At 34.6% G+C, this 19,401-nt stretch overlaps 2 protein-coding genes and 1 long non-coding RNA gene across 8 annotated transcripts; all 3 read right to left on the reverse strand.

The window, feature by feature from the left end:
- Positions 1–201: 201 nt before the first annotated feature.
- Positions 202–3,193, reverse strand: LOC111403268 (putative phospholipid-transporting ATPase 9). Its single transcript, XM_023031704.1, has 8 exons — positions 2,916–3,193; positions 2,725–2,813; positions 2,534–2,642; positions 2,128–2,331; positions 1,882–2,007; positions 1,684–1,782; positions 1,382–1,573; positions 202–1,125 (listed from the first exon to the last, which is right to left on the reverse strand). Exons 1-8 carry the CDS (start codon positions 3,186–3,188, stop codon positions 514–516), a joined length of 1,704 nt encoding a protein of 567 aa, XP_022887472.1. The 5' UTR covers positions 3,189–3,193; the 3' UTR covers positions 202–513.
- Positions 3,194–5,985: 2,792 nt separating this feature from the next.
- LOC111403269 lies at positions 5,986–7,333 on the reverse strand. Its single transcript, XR_002704427.1, has 2 exons — positions 7,109–7,333; positions 5,986–6,456 (listed from the first exon to the last, which is right to left on the reverse strand). It is a non-coding gene; the product is annotated as an uncharacterized LOC111403269 (long non-coding RNA).
- Positions 7,334–10,164: 2,831 nt separating this feature from the next.
- LOC111403266 (putative phospholipid-transporting ATPase 9) lies at positions 10,165–16,230 on the reverse strand. 6 transcript variants are annotated; one of them, XM_023031703.1, is made up of 12 exons: positions 15,547–15,651; positions 15,301–15,379; positions 13,504–14,822; positions 13,170–13,280; positions 12,778–13,054; positions 12,587–12,675; positions 12,396–12,504; positions 11,990–12,193; positions 11,744–11,869; positions 11,546–11,644; positions 11,244–11,435; positions 10,165–10,987 (listed from the first exon to the last, which is right to left on the reverse strand). In XM_023031703.1, exons 2-12 carry the CDS (start codon positions 15,361–15,363, stop codon positions 10,376–10,378), a joined length of 3,201 nt encoding a protein of 1,066 aa, XP_022887471.1. In that variant the 5' UTR covers positions 15,364–15,379; positions 15,547–15,651; the 3' UTR covers positions 10,165–10,375. The 6 variants fall into 6 exon arrangements, with proteins under 6 accessions (XP_022887471.1, XP_022887468.1, XP_022887466.1 ...); XM_023031701.1 differs by having other exon boundaries at positions 10,388–10,596; positions 10,701–10,987; positions 15,301–16,227; XM_023031700.1 differs by having other exon boundaries at positions 12,396–12,492; positions 12,883–13,054; positions 15,301–16,230.
- Positions 16,231–19,401: the final 3,171 nt, after the last annotated feature.

The raw sequence follows: 19,401 nt of genomic DNA on the forward strand, positions 1-19,401 counted from the left end.
TTCATTTTAGGCGGATATATTTAGTAATTGTATAGTGATGATAATAAAAACCATTATGGAGCAAATAAATTGAAAATTATTATGAATTGTGAGGGTGATGAAAACATTGTATTGTAAAAAAAATTCAACTAATATAGTCTTCTTATCGTGTACTCTAAGCAGAGTTCTAGCCAGACAATTATTAGAAAGTCCAAGACGAGATTAAAATATTACATAAAATCTAGGATAAAAAGGATGTCCCTGATCTTATTTCATGACTATTACCTAATGACAACCTATTTTTCTCTGTACCATGAAATCCTGAAATGTACACTATATGTATAACTGAACGTATCGATACAAAGACTACTCTTGGATGCTAATGTCAAAATATACAAAACAAGTGTAAGATACTGTAAATCTAATTTATACATCTCTATGCAAGCTTCTCATCCCGAAACCTCTATGCACATATACATACAACAAACACCACAAGAGTCGCATGCGAGCAATCAAATGATACACCCGCAAATTTTATACACGATTAGTTCGTGTCAATGAATGAGCAGTACTAAAACCAACAGTTGTGGGACTTATAGAACTCAATCTCACTAAATTAGAATCCTCGGAGTCCTCTGATTTACGGTCGTGTCTTAGCCACTGTATCATTTCATGGTACATTGGGAAGAATCTCATTTGAATAGCGGTATATGCAAAGTACGGTGCTAGGGCCGAGATAACTGCAAAGATTGTGACTACATAGAAAGAGGGTGTTAGGGCAAGAGATTCGACAAAAACTCGGTATGCAGTTTTGGAAATGCTAGGAGGCATAGTCCCATATGCCAAGAGGAAAATATACCATAAAGCAATTCCACCCCAGATAACAATATGCTGAATTATGGTGAAGTAACTGATGGCAAGTGCCATCTGGCAATTCACAACCCATACGACACAGGTGTACATTGTAGCGCCTAAAATTTGGTACTCGGCAATTTTCCCGTCCTTATTGAAGGACTGTGGATTTAGTGCCTTTATGCAGAAGAAGAAGACAATGACAGCACTGCAGAGTCCATTTAACATCCAGCCAATAATACGACGCCAGCTGAAGAGGACATTCTGCACGCCTTCTTGGTATAGCAAAGGAAACTGCCATGTAAAAGCAAGCAAAAAATGAGGAACAAGTAAACATTCTTGAATATCAAAAACATGCCTAAACAGTTCCTGGTAAAAACTAAAAATTTTAATAGTTATTTAGAATTTTTACCCAATCAGAAATCTTTTTTAACATTTTTTTTGCCCTTTTAGATTTAAGAACAGGCTCGTCACAGCATATGCTAGACGAAACATCACGAACTGACTTGGAAGAAAATTAAACTAACGTCATATCGGATAAAAGGAGTACCTTTAGACAAAATCTGGCAGACACATCTTGATCAAAAACCCCGAGAGCAATCACTGGTAATGACGTGAAAAATACATTGTAAAGAGACAAAAACCAGTCATTGAATGCAGGTTGTCCGGAAAATGATGTATATGCCTCATATAGGAAGACGGTGAAACCGAATGTGACATTCTTATAGAAAAAGTAGCATATCTGCATTCAAAGGTACATGAAAATTAAACAATGCCATATGAAATATAATGTAATTTACGGATCATATATTAAATTTGCATATCTCATTATAAAGCCCTGAAGCTAATTACCATTGAAGAGATTCTTCTGTAACACCAATGTCCATGCACCAAAAGCAGGCGCTCAAGAAATCTAAACTGAGCAATTGCAATATCACTTGACATGACGGCCTGATACATGCTCAGATGAATAGTACAAAATGTGAGGCAAATCATAGTCATAATATTAAGCTTTCTGAATAAGGAACATTAAACTATTAGCTTTTTCACCTGCATTCCTTCAACTCCACTGATTCCGATTCCGATATCTGCTTCTTGAAGCATCCCTACATCGTTGGCCCCATCACCAATTGCCAATATTGTCTTCTTGGTTTCTTCTTTAACGAGTCTTGTTACCTTTGGATAACGAAAGAAATTTTACTACTAGCACAGAAATTTAGACTTCTATGAAGAGAAGAAATTGGTGAGAGATGACTGAATTTAGACTTTTCCTCAGTTAATAGGATATAAACTCACCAATGCCTTCTGTTTAGGTGATGAACGGCAGCATATCACCGAAGCACAGCCAACTGCAAGTTCAAGAAATAATTTTTTCACATCATTTTCTAATGCATATGCAAGAGATTTCCCATCAATGATCAAGGCAAATGAGGCAGAGCTTGATGCAGCAACCCGAGCCTTCCCTTCAGTAATCTGGCAGAGGACACTTTCCTTTGAAGCCTATTGTGAAAACGAAATCACACCCTTTCAATAACACTTATAACACAGATCATAGAAGGCCAATGAAATTGGATTGCGATCAGTAAACCATATAACAAGCAGATCTTGAATAACGATTCCCTCTTATAGTTCTGAGTGTATATAGCCTTTTCACTTCAGCCATTAAAACGATAGTAATCGTTTAAGGAGGACATGGATTTACCTTGGCAATAGCATCCTTTTCTCCCGTTTTTACCACTGCAAAGTTCTCTGTGGCATCCAAGTTTATGATAATCTGTTTCATTCCTTGTCTGAGCAAGCTACAGGCATAACTGCAGAGGTTTCAGTCAGATATTTTTGTAAATTTAATGTTACCTCGAATATTTTTACAACAAATGGTACAAATATATATACCCAATATTAATGGCAGTTTCCATCTTATCTCCAGTCAAAACCCATATTTTTATTCCTGCTTGTGCAAGCTTGTCAATGCATTCAGGAACCTGCAAGGAAAAAGAATGAAAAAAAATATATATATCAATATCCGCTTCGTGATTTCTACAAACTAGTTTATGACTTTTCTACAATAATGTCTTAAAACCAACCCCCTGTTGAAGCTTATCTTCAACGGCTGTTGCACCGAGAAGAATCAAATCTTTTTCTATTTTTTCCGTCACTTGATCAATCATTGACTCACGATCTGCACTAACCGAGTTCTTGGCCTCTGAAAAACTTCCATTGAACACCATATATTCTTCTTCACTGAGTTCCCGATAAGCAAGAATTAAGGTCCTCAATCCTGCCTCAGCATACTGATTTACATGATCCCTAGTTTCCTCTTCATACGCTCTTCCATTTTCGGCAAGCCTCTCAAACATAATGCTGCAATTAGGCCAGTAAATGCAGGTTATTTGGAAATTCATTCGTCCGAAGACGACAATCCGATTGATATGAGCTTAGGAGAAGGAACTGATATTATTGTACCCAGTGTCGGAATGAAGTTTCAAGATGAAAATGAGGTATTCGAATTTTACAAGAACTATGCGTACCAAATAGGTTTTCCGGTGAGGAAAAGATCTTCAAGGAAGGGTGATGACGGTGTTATACGTTATGTAATTTTTACTTGTAGTCGAGAGGGTCGTCGAATCAGTGGTACAAACACAGTTCTGAAGCCTCAACCAACAATGCAAACATGCTGTAAAGCGAGATTGACGGCATGTTCAGAACTTAATGGCACATGGCGTATTAACACTATCCATTTGGAGCATAATCACAGAACAAGCCCATCCAAATCAAGGTTATATTGATGTAATCGAGAAATAAGTGCACACATGAGAAGACAGCTTGAAATAAATGATGTAGCTGGTATACCGTTACATAAGAGTTTTAACTCAGCCGCAGTTGAAGTCGGTGGTTATGACAAGATTACATGCGTTGAGAAAGATTGTAGAAATTTTATTGACAAAGTCCGACAATTACAACTTGGTGAAGGAGACGCTATTGCAATACAAGCGTATTTTTTGAAAATGCAAGCAACTAGTCCTGATTTTTTCTTTAGTATAGACTTGGATGATGAGGCTCGACTGAGGATGTGTTTTGGGCAAATAATAGGTACAGGCAAGCATGTAGGAGATTCGGAGACGTAGTTACATTTGACACCACATACTTGACAAACAAATACGAAATGCCTTTCCCTCCTTTTGTTGGGGTGAACCATCATAGACAATCAACTCTACTTGGACGTGGTTTGATCTCAAATGAAGGTACAAGGACTTTCGTATGGCTTTTCAGGACATGGCTTCAATGTATGTACGATCAAGCTCCAAGGGAAATAATTATAGATCAAGATCGTACTATGCAGAATGCAATTGAAATTGTGTTTCCGAACACAAAGCATAGATGGTGCCTGTGACATATTCTAAAAAAGTTACCAGAAAAATTCGGTGGCCATAAATATAAAACTTTTATTCTTGCTATTGTACATGGGTTGGTATATGATGTGCAATGTTGTGAAGAGTTTGAACAAGGTTGGAATAAGATGCTCAAAGATTACGAATTGATAGAACATACTTGGTTGATTGGTCTATACGATGAAAGAAGTTGATGGGTGACGTGCTTTTTGAAAACTTCATTTTAGGCGGGTATGTCAACCACACAACGAAGTGAGGGTATTAATGCATTTTTTGATGGCTGTGTTCATTCAAAAACATCCCTGAAGCAATTTGTGGAGCATTATGAGTGTGCTTTGAGAAGTAAAGTTGAAAAAGAGTTTCCAGCCGACTTCAAATCATTTTCACACATGGTACCATGTGCGACCAGGTACGAAATGGAGAAGCAATTTCAATCCGTTTACACAATCGCGAAGTTCAAGGTGTTCCAAGAATAGTTTACCGAAAAGGTATATTGTGAAGTCTTATTCGTTCATGATTCTTACTTGTATGGTACATACGATGTACATGAGGACATTATTATCAATGAATGTATGAAGACAAAATGTTTAAAGTGTGCTTTCATAGAGGTGAATGTGATTTCAAGTGTAGTTGTCATCTATTTGAGTTTCGAGGAATTATTTGTAAGCACGTGATTGCAGTTTTGATATGAAACCAAGTGAAATTAATTCTCGAGAAGTACAAGAGATGGAGGAGGGATGTGAACAGACCATACACAATGGTTTCAATCAATTATGATGGTTAGATTAGTACTCCAGATCAAGTTAGATATGAGCAAATGTGCAATGCATTATGAAGTTATCTGACTTGGTAGCACATGACGAGTTACGATCACATGAAATTATGGAGTGGATTGAATTCTGAATAGCCGAGTCGTCGATGTTGAAGTCTGTGACCATGGGCTTCCAATGCTTTAATGAAGTAGGAAAATCTACTAGCGAAATCATCTTGGACCCGAAATACATGAAAAGCAAGGGAGCTCCTAAAAAACTTCGTCGAAAAGGATATCTAGAAGTTGGTTCTAAAAAATCAAGAACTCGTCATAAGGTATGATTTTGAGCCTATATATATATATATTAGCGCTACACATTGAAACTAATTGTTTTTTTCCATGACATATAGGTAGTAACAAACTCAAGTACATCAAAGAGGCAGAAAGGCAAAATTTACCCCCATCAATGTTCAGGTATTTGAGCGTGACAAAATATAAGTTAATTTCGCAGAGTTTGAGTTTCCATGCAAAATATTTGAGCATGACTTTATTAATTCCATTTGTCGGGATATTCCACTAACAACCACTTTTCCTTCCCAACAAGTCAGCACACAGAAGAGCGTTGGTGAATTTGATTTAGGGGTCTAAAGCATCAAGAGAAATTTGGCTATATATTTTTGTAGACAGTTAGCTAACATGCTCCACATGGGTGATTTTGATATAGGGGCCTAAAGCATTTAGAAAAAGTTGGTTGTATATTTTTGTAAATAGTTAACTGACATGTTTTATTTTGGGGTCTAATTTATACATTTTGTGTAGTTGGCTAATTGGAGTGTTTGATGTGGTGGTTAGTTGGTGGCTAAATACATAGAAACTTTTTATTTAATTAATGAAGCTGGTTCTCATTTAATGCATTTCTGTTGTCATATTATCATGCTAGTTGGTTGTTGGTTATTTTCAGTATTGGTGATTGTCCATTTCGCAACAGGTAACATTGCTTGAAACATAACAAAGTGATATCAAAACTTTTTCCAACTAAAATCACAGTATATAATGGTCATGACATTATCAAACACCTAAAATTGATATGGACCAGGCAAATTACACAGTTCGAGTCTTATTTATAAAACCAAATAATTACAATAAGTCAAGCTCATCCAACTAGACATATTCCATATTAAATCTTCCAAAACTCGTTTGACCTTGCGCATGATTATGTTGAGCAAAATTTCCAAGTTCTTCTCCTCGGTTATTTTTGCACACGTTTACACCATATGGGACAAATTTAGAAAACTTGAAACTCGTTCCACTTGATTCACCATGCAATAGATACTCCTTGTCAGGCGAAACTTTAGAAAACTTGGAAAACTATAATCGCGGGGTCAACAATGGACCAACTTCCCTTTATTGTCGGAATTCCTTTCAATGTTAGATTACCCTTTCCTCCTGGCCATTCCACACAATCTGAACAGATTAACTTGCATGCTGAGACCAAAAAACAAAAATAAAAAATCCATGTCAATAATCCAGTGGATAGACTTCTAAGAGGTCCTAACACCACAAAAATGAAGCATTCCACTGCTTCAACTAACTAAACTGAAGCATTATAAATGTACACACAAAAAATCCATTCCAGATGAGAAATTGTATGAGATCCTAACATCACAAAACTGAAACATTCCACAACTTCAACACTTAAGCAGTATCAATGTACAATAAAATCCATTCCACACAACAATTCACTAACACCATATTAATGAAGCATTTCACAACTTCAACAAACTAAACTCAAGCAGTATAAATGTAAACATAAAATCCATTCCACACAAGAATTTGTATGAGGTCCTAACATCACATAAATGAAGCATTCCACAACTTCAACAAGCTAAACTCAAGCAGTATAAGTTGTCCAAACCCACTTTGTTCGAAATGGAGTTTACCAAGTAGACTCACTGATTTTTCAAAATAGCAGGTAAAGCCCAAAGCTTTTCAGAGATAATACTAGTTGCAGTATCCTTATTATAATGTGTCATCAGTGATGGGTGTGGGTGATTTCACAGTTGGGGACGGGGCAAGGGAAGGAATTAGCACCCTCAGTGTCTCTCACACACGAAACGGAAAGTGAATAGCTACTAACCTGGAGAGAGCTATATCTCAGGCGACTGTCTTTTCTTCGTCGGAGCTAGATGTGCCGGCGAGATTTCTTTAGTTGGACCTTAGAGGTGCGGATCGTGAGAGATGAGTGCAAGATGAAGGGGAGACGGTTTGATTTGGGGCAGAGTGCTTCTGGCCAATTTTGGGGGTTTATTCAAATTAATTTGTGAGCTAACGAGATTTTCATGTATTTTGGATTTGAATGGACTGCCGGTATTTTGACTACAAAATATGACATGTTCGGGAATGTATTGTGTACATATATCTTTTTCCATATAAATTTTATATTGTTAAATTAGCGAACAATCAAATTTGTTACAGTTTATTATTTCAATTTAAAAAGTTTCAAGTTAAAATTTTTATCATGCTAGGCAATATATTTTAAAGTTTTGATGTTTGAATTACCTAATAAACTAGTGAAATGCCATATTTTGAATAATGTTATCCATCTGGATTAATCTATTCGTACAACTATGGATGACAATCATGGTCGACAATGTATGAGTTGTCAAAAAATTGTTGGTTGCAAAAACAAGTTATTTTTCAAACTGTCCAATAACAATTTGCTATGTGGTATGTTGTCAACGGGATTATCGTTCATGATTGTACACTAAACATGATTATATCCATCTCCAGTGATATTTAATATCAATTTAGGTGTCAACATATCATAGTTCCTATTTGGACCATAATTTGTTGTATTTAATTGAATCTGTAATTTAATGTCTGATATTGTCATCTAAATTGATGTTAAATATAGTGATGCTAAACAGCATTACTCTAAAAATTAAGGTGGAAAGCTTGTTTGTCACTTTGGAAAAAACACACAAAAATAGTGATAATATTTTGTGACATATCTAAATTCCTCAATTGGTCCTAGACTTAATTGATTATGGCTATAATATTACCTAAAGTCTATTTGATGTAGATTTTTTAAGAATAAATTGTAACAAATGATATTTTAGATTATGTAATTGGCATATAACCATCTTCTTCTCGCTAAGATCTTGAACGACAAAGACCACTCAGGGTGAAGTAACGAAAAGGAGATTTATTTAAGTCAGGGCTTCAATGACAGATCGATCTCTCCTCTCCCTTGCTATTTTTGAGCTGCCTTTCTTGCTTGGTTAAAAGGTAAGAAAAAATTACAGATCTACATGTAAACTTATTTTACTGAAAAATATATGATTAAAAATAAATTTGAGAAAAATGAATTTTAAAGATCTCAAGAAAATACAAAAGTTTAGGTTTTGAAGATAGAAAAGGTTATAAAAATATGTGATTGAATAATGAACGCTACATCATACAAGAGCTTAGGGCTGGCATGGTCTAGTTTGATTTAGTTCTCTTTAGAATCGAACCGAATCCAAATTTTTGGATATTTAATAAGTGGAATTGTCAAATCCAATTTTACTTATGAAACAAGTTCAATTTGCTTTCCATTCTCGAGTTCCGTACAACAATAAAAATTTTAAATATTTTCAACACTACATTAATTCAACTAATTAGATGTTCAATCTTAATTCTCATAAAATAATGTAGTTCAATTTCGTGATATCTTTTGCGCATTTTTTTATTGAGTTCTTTAGATATATGAATGTTAAAATCCCCACTCGGTGGCTAATGAAGAGACACAATTAAGCTTCCAATTTGATTTTTTTCAAAACGTCATAAACGACACTATGATAAAATTAGAAATTTGGGTAAAACTTAAGTCAATTTGATTAAGTTATGCTTGAGTTGGAAATTAGAAATAGGAAAATCATATTTTGGATTTAAGCTAAATTAATTAGTTAGCAAATTTATTAGCAAAAATAATATAATTCGACTTACTTAATATAAAAAATAAAAATAAAAAAATTAGGAAGATTCGGTTTCTTAGTTCTTGGTTTAGAATCGAGAACCGAACCAAATCCATTAATTATTGATTTAAATATTCGTTTTGATATTTAATTTAAGAAGAATTGCTTGATTTGGTTCATTTTGATTTAGGTCCTATTCGGTTTGAGAGCTTTGTCCAGCCATACAAGAGCCATATGTTGGTTTACATGCTAATGATACAAGTGCGTTATACATTACACTTTTTTACACAATAATTTTTACAATTAGAAAGAACGAAAAAGTAAAAAAATGGGACGACTTTTTCTTGAACCATATCATAAACAGATCTTGGTCAAATATAATCTTGGTCAGCAGTACACTAATATCCTCCCTCAAGCTTAGCTCGGGTGGACCAGTAAGCTTGGCACGAAAGTGTTGTAAATTTCACAATAATAAGAGTCTTTGTTAAGATATTTGCAACCTGATCTTCAGTAGGTATATAACGTACTTCCAAGTCCTCTGTAACAATTTTTTTAACGTAAAATGTGAATATCCACCTCTATATGCTTGATTATATGATGGAAACTAATGAACCTGCACTGACATTATCATATAAAATTTAATTTAAGTCGAAGCTATTATACATATTTCATAGGACCCAAAATTGTTTAACAATTCATCAACTTTTATTAAAATCTACTACAATTCATCCTTACCGAAAAATAGGATGTCAACCCAAAGATTTGTCAATTGATTATTTTGGTGTTCACTTGACAAGCTAAAAACTCCGTTTTTTCACCAACTTTATTAGTGACCAAACTTATATCTTTGTTTCACTTTGGTCACCGTATTTTTTTAAAACAGGTTTTCTTTCAGTTCCCTTTGGAATGGAAACATTGCTATCAGTCTTGTAAGGTTAGTCGGAAAATAAATTTTTAACGTCTACATATTACAATCTTTAAATTAATATTCAGTTGAGGATATATTTAGTAATTGTATAGTAATGATGATAAAAACTATTATGGAGCAAAAAAAATTGAAAATTATTATGAATTGTGAGGGTGATGAAAACATTGTATTAGAGTTCTAGCCAAACAATTATTAGAATGTCCAAGACGAGATTAAAATATTACATAAAATCTAGGATAAAAAGGATGTTCCTGATCTTATTTCATGACTATTACCTAATGGCAACCTATTTTTCTCTGTACCATGAAATCCTGAAATGTACACTATATGTATAACTGAACGTATCGATACAAAGACTACTCTTGGATGCTAATGTCAAAATATACAAAACCAGTGTAGGATACTGTAAATCTAATTTATACATCTCTATACAAGCTTCTCATCCCGAAACCTCTATGCACTTATACATACAACACCACAAGAGTCACATGCGAGCAATCAAATGATACACCCGCAAATTTTATACACGATTAGTTCGTGTCGATGAATGAGCAGTACTAAAACCAACAGTTGTGGGACTTATAGAACTCAATCTCACTAAATTAGAATCCTCGGGGTCCTCTGATTTATGGTTGTGTCTTAGCCACTGTATCATTTCATGGTGCATTGGGAAGAATCTCATTTGAATAGCGGTATATGCAAAGTACGGTGCTAGGGCCGAGATAACTGCAAAGATTGTGACTACATAGAAAGAGGGTGTTAGGGCAAGAGATTCGACAAAAACTCGGTATGCAGTTTTGGAAATGCATGGAGGCATAGTCCCATATGCCAAGAGGAAAATATACCATAAAGCAATTCCACCCCAGATAACAATATGCTGAATTATGGTGAAGTAACTGATGGCAAGTGCCATCTGGCAATTCACAACCCACACGACACAGGTGTACATTGTAGCGCCTAAAATTTGGTACTCGGCAATTTTCCCATCCTTATTGAAGGACTGTGGATTTAGTGCCTTTATGCAGAAGAAGAAGACAATGACAGCACTGCAGAGTCCATTTAACATCCAGCCAATAATACGACGCCAGCTGAAGAGGACATTCTGCACGCCTTCTTGGTATAGCAAAGGAAACTGCCATGTAAAAGCAAGCAAAAAATGAGGAACAAGTAAACATTCTTGAATATCAAAAACATGCCTAAACAGTTCCTGGTAAAAACTAAAAATTTTAATAGTTATTTAGAATTTTTACCCAATCAGAAATCTTTTTTAACATTTTTTTTGCCCTTTTAGATTTAAGAACAGGCTCGTCACAGCATATGCTAGACGAAACATCACGAACTGACTTGGAAGAAAATTAAACTAACGTCATATCGGATAAAAGGAGTACCTTTAGACAAAATCTGGCAGACACATCTTGATCAAAAACCCCGAGAGCAATCACTGGTAATGACGTGAAAAATACATTGTAAAGAGACAAAAACCAGTCATTGAATGCAGGTTGTCCGGAAAATGATGTATATGCCTCATATAGGAAGACGGTGAAACCGAATGTGACATTCTTATAGAAAAAGTAGCATATCTGCATTCAAAGGTACATGAAAATTAAACAATGCCATATGAAATATAATGTAATTTACGGATCATATATTAAATTTGCATATCTCATTATAAAGCCCTGAAGCTAATTACCATTGAAGAGATTCTTCTGTAACACCAATGTCCATGCACCAAAAGCAGGCGCTCAAGAAATCTAAACTGAGCAATTGCAATATCACTTGACATGACGGCCTGATACATGCTCAGATGAATAGTACAAAATGTGAGGCAAATCATAGTCATAATATTAAGCTTTCTGAATAAGGAACATTAAACTATTAGCTTTTTCACCTGCATTCCTTCAACTCCACTGATTCCGATTCCGATATCTGCTTCTTGAAGCATCCCTACATCGTTGGCCCCATCACCAATTGCCAATATTGTCTTCTTGGTTTCTTCTTTAACGAGTCTTGTTACCTTTGGATAACGAAAGAAATTTTACTACTAGCACAGAAATTTAGACTTCTATGAAGAGAAGAAATTGGTGAGAGATGACTGAATTTAGACTTTTCCTCAGTTAATAGGATATAAACTCACCAATGCCTTCTGTTTAGGTGATGAACGGCAGCATATCACCGAAGCACAGCCAACTGCAAGTTCAAGAAATAATTTTTTCACATCATTTTCTAATGCATATGCAAGAGATTTCCCATCAATGATCAAGGCAAATGAGGCAGAGCTTGATGCAGCAACCCGAGCCTTCCCTTCAGTAATCTGGCAGAGGACACTTTCCTTTGAAGCCTATTGTGAAAACGAAATCACACCCTTTCAATAACACTTATAACACAGATCATAGAAGGCCAATGAAATTGGATTGCGATCAGTAAACCATATAACAAGCAGATCTTGAATAACGATTCCCTCTTATAGTTCTGAGTGTATATAGCCTTTTCACTTCAGCCATTAAAACGATAGTAATCGTTTAAGGAGGACATGGATTTACCTTGGCAATAGCATCCTTTTCTCCCGTTTTTACCACTGCAAAGTTCTCTGTGGCATCCAAGTTTATGATAATCTGTTTCATTCCTTGTCTGAGCAAGCTACAGGCATAACTGCAGAGGTTTCAGTCAGATATTTTTGTAAATTTAATGTTACCTCGAATATTTTTACAACAAATGGTACAAATATATATACCCAATATTAATGGCAGTTTCCATCTTATCTCCAGTCAAAACCCATATTTTTATTCCTGCTTGTGCAAGCTTGTCAATGCATTCAGGAACCTGCAAGGAAAAAGAATGAAAAAAAATATATATATCAATATCCGCTTCGTGATTTCTACAAACTAGTTTATGACTTTTCTACAATAATGTCTTAAAACCAACCCCCTGTTGAAGCTTATCTTCAACGGCTGTTGCACCGAGAAGAATCAAATCTTTTTCTATTTTTTCCGTCACTTGATCAATCATTGACTCACGATCTGCACTAACCGAGTTCTTGGCCTCTGAAAAACTTCCATTGAACACCATATATTCTTCTTCACTGAGTTCCCGATAAGCAAGAATTAAGGTCCTCAATCCTGCCTCAGCATACTGATTTACATGATCCCTAGTTTCCTCTTCATACGCTCTTCCATTTTCGGCAAGCCTCTCAAACATAATGCTGCAATTAGGCCAAAAATGGAGCAAAAAACAGGCCAAATAGGAATAAATCATCAGAAATGGAGGAGGATGTGAATTGCAAGGACTCATTAAGTAACAAAGATGAGAGAACAAACCTGTCGGCACCTTTGCAGAGTAATAACAGCTTCCCCTCTTCATCTCTTACTATCACCGACATTCGCTTTCTTGAACTGTTAAATTCTAAAACATTTAACAGTTTGTATGATCTGCAGCAACCGAAATTCTATTTAAGAACATGTTTGAAAATTTCTCGATTGAATATAGTTTAATAATATGACATGTCTGGGAACATGCACAGGACACTGAGATTTCTTCCAGTACTAGTTACAAGTCCACAACTCTAGCAGTCTGGGACACAACCAGTCATTCCAGAAAGGATGCTTCCCGATGAAAAGAGAAATAAAATGCTGACACACACAAGATACTGACCTTTCAACTCTTTTGCCTGTCACAGGATTCAACTCATTCAATGATACACTTGTTTGCGTTCGTTTGAAGAATTCAAAGCCAAGTTCTCTTGCTGCAATAACAAAAGCCGCCTCATCTGGTGACTCGGCTTCATATACGACCATCCCCGTGTCTTCATCTATGTCAGGTATGACCGTGTGACAGATTGCCAGTAAGCAAAAGAATTTCTGAATAACATCTGAATGGGGCTCATTTACCCATTTCCCATTCATGATCCTTTCATCATCAAAATTGAAACCCTTGATAAAAGACTTTTTATCTTTTCCATTTACTATCAAGGGAGATTCTACTCTTTTCGTAATCATTTTTTCAACTTCTGTGAGATTATTTCCGTAAGCAGTACCAGCCACAGAGAACTTGACAAACTCCATTGAATTGCAAGTCAATGTGCCCGTCTTGTCAGAAAGTATAGTATCAACTTGGCCTAATTCCTCATTCAAGTTCGAGGTTCGCGCATGGGCTGGTTTGTCAGCTTCCTCATAATACATATGAATGTCTTGATTGATAAAGATGCTCTGAAGAACTTTAACAATTTCAATGGATACATACAGAGATATCGGAATCAGGTAGCTGTACAGCAACAAAGTTGTGAGAAAGTGAAATAGAGCAGCAATAGGAGCTCTCTTTGGATCAAAGAAAACACTGGTTTTGTCTGCTCGGAGGTACCACCTTTTACTTCCAACTTCCAAGTCATGTTTGGTTATAATGCCAAAGTAAACTGATCCAGAAAAAGCCATTACAAACAGAATACAAAATAAGAAGTAGACGATCTTATCCATTTTCTTTTCGATTTTGCTTCTCTTGGAAGGAGGATCTCTGGAGTTCATAATAACCTTTGTATCATGTCCAGTGAAGATAACAACTCCGTATATGTAATCCGCGTTCCGCAGTTTCGAATCTCTAAGCAGCAATTGTTGAGGTGAAAGAGGATCTAATTGTTTTTCAAGTTCCATTCTTCCGATAAAACTGTACAAGTTAGCATTAGGGTCTTCACATTTAACTACGGCCCGAAAATCATGAAAGTCCTCATCCTCGTTTAAGGATGAAGTCAATTCTAATGCTTGTTTGAGTTTCAAATTCGTCTCTCCGTCAAGGTTCATGGTCTCTACATAGCAGACAGCATCTTCATAATTGGACGAAAGCAAAACTAGGTCTGCCGGAAAGAATTCATCCTTCTCGACCTTAACTATCTCGCCCACTTTTAGATTTCTCCATTCCGTTTGTTCAAATACTCCACCACCTCGATGTACCTTGACTTTTCTATTGTTCACCTCGATATCCTGGAAATTTTACATGTGCCTAAATATAATCCCATTGGCTAAAATGAACAATGCACATTAAACCTATATAGCAGAGTCCTCAAGCGTATGGAAAATCATTTAAAAGCTACAAATTTGTAAAATTTCAAAAGCACAAGTATTATTACAAGAAGATATTAGGAATTCATTGGATGCTAGAAAACCAGTCAAATAATTCTTTTTTATTTTGTATCTTTGAGCCAAGACGATTAACAGAAGCTGCAAATTACAATTCTTACCCCCAAATATAAGCTAGCTAAAACAGAGGAAAATTTATTATGGATTAATCCATAATTCCGATGGTAATGATAATCAACACGAAATCAAACACGCAAAGAAAAAACACAGAGCAACCCGGTCGACCGACCCACAGTTGAGGGCAAAAGCAGAAATATGATTAGGCTCTAAATAGTCCAACAAAATGGGAAGAAAAAATAAAAAGATTAATCTTCAAAATTACCTGTTGCTTTCGCTGCCAGTCTTCAATACCTTCCTTCACCATGGTTGCCCCAATAACTATCATCAAAGGAATAATGGCACTAACACCAGAATAAGGTGCAAGTGATGTGAAGGCCAAGATTCCAGTAACAAGAAAGTAAAAATTAGCCACTCTTCTGAACTGCTCAAACAGAGATTTGGGCAAGAAATTTGCAGCAGTGTACTTAGTTGTCCTAACATAATTGGTTGAACGATTCGTAGGACTAACCTCTAAACAATCTGGATTATTACAATACACTATTCTGGAAAAACCTGGTCCCCCAATTCGAGTATGATCTTCTTTCAATGCTCCTTTAACACAATTGAATGAGCAGATATTGCTGAAATGTAGCCTTCTTCTTTTAGGAGATCTCATTCTACTTCAAACCTTCAAATTCAAATCTTTAGCTCTTTTATTTCCAACACCAAATGCACAGGTTTCTTCCAGAAAAATTATTTTATCAAGTACTTAAAACCCCAAAAAAGATCCCGCAAAAATTAAAACTTTTATCCCTAAAAACCAAAAAGATCAAAATTTTGATAGTCCAAATGAGCATTAAATTCCTGTAAGAATGAAAACAAGGGTTGAAGAAACGAAAGGAGACTCAAAGAAAGAAAAGAAGTCCTCAGTAGAAACAGATAATGCCAAATGAAAGGTACAACCAACAAATCCTGCAAGTACAACAGTTAAATATACACACACACACACATGTGGGTGCTGCATGAAGAAGGTAGTAAGCAAGACGAGGGAAATTAATTAAGGTAATTTTTCTCATGCCCAGAAGGAATTGAACATTGACTTGGATCTTCTCTATCTGATGGTTTGACTTGGAGTTCTCTTTTGGCACACATGTATAACGTATTGGTTTCAAGAATGAAATGACTTCCAAAAGAAGATAATATTCACCAAAACACACGTCTTTGTTTGATTTTGATTTTCAGAAGTGATTTCCAGAAAAATGATATTTTTTTTTAAATATATATATGTGTGATTAAAATGTCAAAAAAATTATTAATCACATATAAATTCTTTTATCGAGAAAATGTATAGCTAAAAATAAGTTTGAAAAAAAAATAAATTTGACTGAATACAAAAGAGTAAAAGGTATGAAATACGAATCAACATGGAGAGAAGATACGAGGGAAAAATCGTTTCAAGAATGCTTACGTAATTTTCTTGATTTTTTGTTTATGGCATAATTGCAAATTTTTCTTTTTCCAACTAAGGAGCTTTACGGAGGAAAAGATTAAATATAAACATGGTAACTACATAAATAATTGTATTATTTAATCTATTTTCAGAGAATAGTAAAAATTATATATACTATATAGCCTCGTTTGGTAGCAATTTTTCTCCCCCAAAAGCTAATTTTTTTATCGTAATTTCATTATTTTAACCGTCATTTTTGACTTTTCACTCACAGGTAGGATCCACTTTTCTATCTAACGGTCAAAAAATTAATTTTTATAATCACTACCGAACAAGTCCTAATTTACGTAGAAAAAATGTGATCCAGTTGAAAAAATTAATTGTACTAATGATGCAGTTGATGGTGAGTGATTTGACCTAGTAAACAGAACAGACGAAAAGGAATAAAGTTAATTTATTGGGATTATAGAAAAAATGAAGTAATTATTCTTAAGGAGACTTCCACTTCTGTGTGGGTGTTTAGATTTTGAGTTAATTAATCGTTCTAAAGGGTAAAACAGTTAATTTGGTAGGATTCTTATTGCCTTAATCATTTCAATAATTAAATAAAGTATTGTTTAACTCATTTATAATTAGTTGTCGTTTACATTTATATATACCCCCCCACACAAATTACTTGTTAATGATTTTAGTGTCCTTTGATCATACATAATTTGTATGAATCATTAGTATCATATGTAAAGGTAGAGTTCACGAAGTCTCTTCATTTTATTGTTTTGGAATTGAAAATTGTGAATTTCATTTTCAAATACTTAATTGATAAAAACAGGTGAACGACTATGGCAGAGAAAACAAAATGGAATTTCTTTATAACCACACAAATAGGTTTCAAATCAATTATTTAATAGATAAGTTCAATTTTTTGGTCTATTCAACTACTCTTATATTCTACTTGTATTATTAAACTCTCTTATTCCATCCCCATTTCCCTACGGGCATAAACCGGGGGAAACCCTCTTTTTCTCTCCACCCACTGTTAATGTATTATATCCAACATCAAATGATGATGGAAATAAATACCAATTTAGAAAGGATTGGACTTCTTCACTTAAAAAGGTTGACCTTATTAAGATGGATCCCAAACTTTAAAATGGCATTAGAGCCAACTCATGAATTTCAAGATTGGTGTGATCAAATGAATCACCATCTTGAGGGGGTCTGTTATTATATCCCACATCGAATGATGATGAAAATAAATACTAATTTATAAAGGATTGGGCTTCTTCGCTTAAAAAGGTTAACCTTATTAATATGAACCCCAAACTTTAAAACCAGCTGAGTGGTTTCCCTTGGTTGCACGATCAGTGATGAGTTTCTACTTCAACATTATTGGCACTCAAATTGATCGAAAGTAACAAATTTATGTTATTCAATATCGATATTAATTAAATTATTAAATAACATGTAATTTGATAACGTGAAACAGATAACATGGAATAATATAAAATAAAAAAATAAAATTTTATTCATTATACTATACGCTACGATTTAATAATGTATACAAACGGGGTGGACGAGTAAATGCATAGCACGGTACAAGTAAATGTACTTATCCAAAACTTGACCAGCTACATTAAGAGTGACAAAGCACGGGGACCACGTTTCATGCTGTGCACCACTAGGCACAAGCCCCCCCAAAACTTGATGACCAAATCAAAGATAAATTAAGTGTGTATTACTTTTTATTTGCTTTTATTTTTATCAACAATATGTAACGGTATGGTGACTTACATGTAGAAAAAAAAATCTACTTCTTTGTATTTCCATCAATTTGTAGCTAGCTAGTGATGTCGAGACACAACAAACTGTTTGAAATAAGTGACATGTTACACCTATTTTGATATCATATGATATCAAGAATTAATTAACCAAAAATAAGAGACTTTTCTACATTTTTTTTGGCGGAGTGAGGGTCTGACAATCATATATATAAGAGAAATACTTGAACGTGAAATTTATCGTAGAAAAGGGGACGGGGATAGGGACGAGGATCCTTTATATGTCTGACTTAGAGTTCAACACATATGATATAAAAAAGTAAAGATTTAGACTTTCAAGACGTGATTAATACGAATTGATGAGTACTACTTAGCAATTGTTAGACAATTTTTATAACTAATTAAATTTCATTTCAACCATATATTTCAATAAATTTACAAGAACTATCAACCACTTTTATCTTTATAAAGTAAATAGTTTATGCGGGGTCAGGGCAGATATATATATATATATATATATATATATAAAATTAAATCAGTTTAAAAAAAAGAAGTTCAAACCTAAATTATTGATTTTAGCATTAATTGATACATCATATGGGAATTCTTTACAAACCTTAGACAAAGCTACGACTACTGGTCTAGCAAACCATTTTCTGGAGAAAACGATTAAGAAAAAACTATATCCTCCATATGGATTTAGAGGTGAATATCCATTTTTAAAATACAAATTTGAAATAAGATTTTTAAGTTTTTATCAAGAAACGTTGTTTTGATTATAAGCTCCTGCAAGCGGACGCTGACTTCTACAGCTAACCCTAGCATGGCCTCGTTGTTGAGATGAGCGGGCCCACAACACAATGCGTTTTTAGCTTGGGCAATGTTTGTACGATTGATGATCAAGACTTTAATAGCTTAATGCATTTTGGCACCTCTACACAAGATTAGAAAATTTCCTTTATTAACCTCAATTGAATACGATTATGGCACACATAAACTTTAAGGGGGTGTTCTCTTTGTATTTCAGTTTTGTGTTTTGAGTTTTGAATTCATTTTGAGTTTTGTGTTTTGAGTGTTTGTTTTGAAATTGTTGAAAATGCGTTCTTTTTGTTAGTTTCTCAAAACAAAAAACAAAAATTTTTTTTTTAAAATTTTG

Source organism: Olea europaea, chromosome 11, assembly GCF_002742605.1.
Source record: "Olea europaea var. sylvestris chromosome 11, O_europaea_v1, whole genome shotgun sequence".
Lineage (NCBI taxonomy): Eukaryota > Viridiplantae > Streptophyta > Magnoliopsida > Lamiales > Oleaceae > Olea > Olea europaea.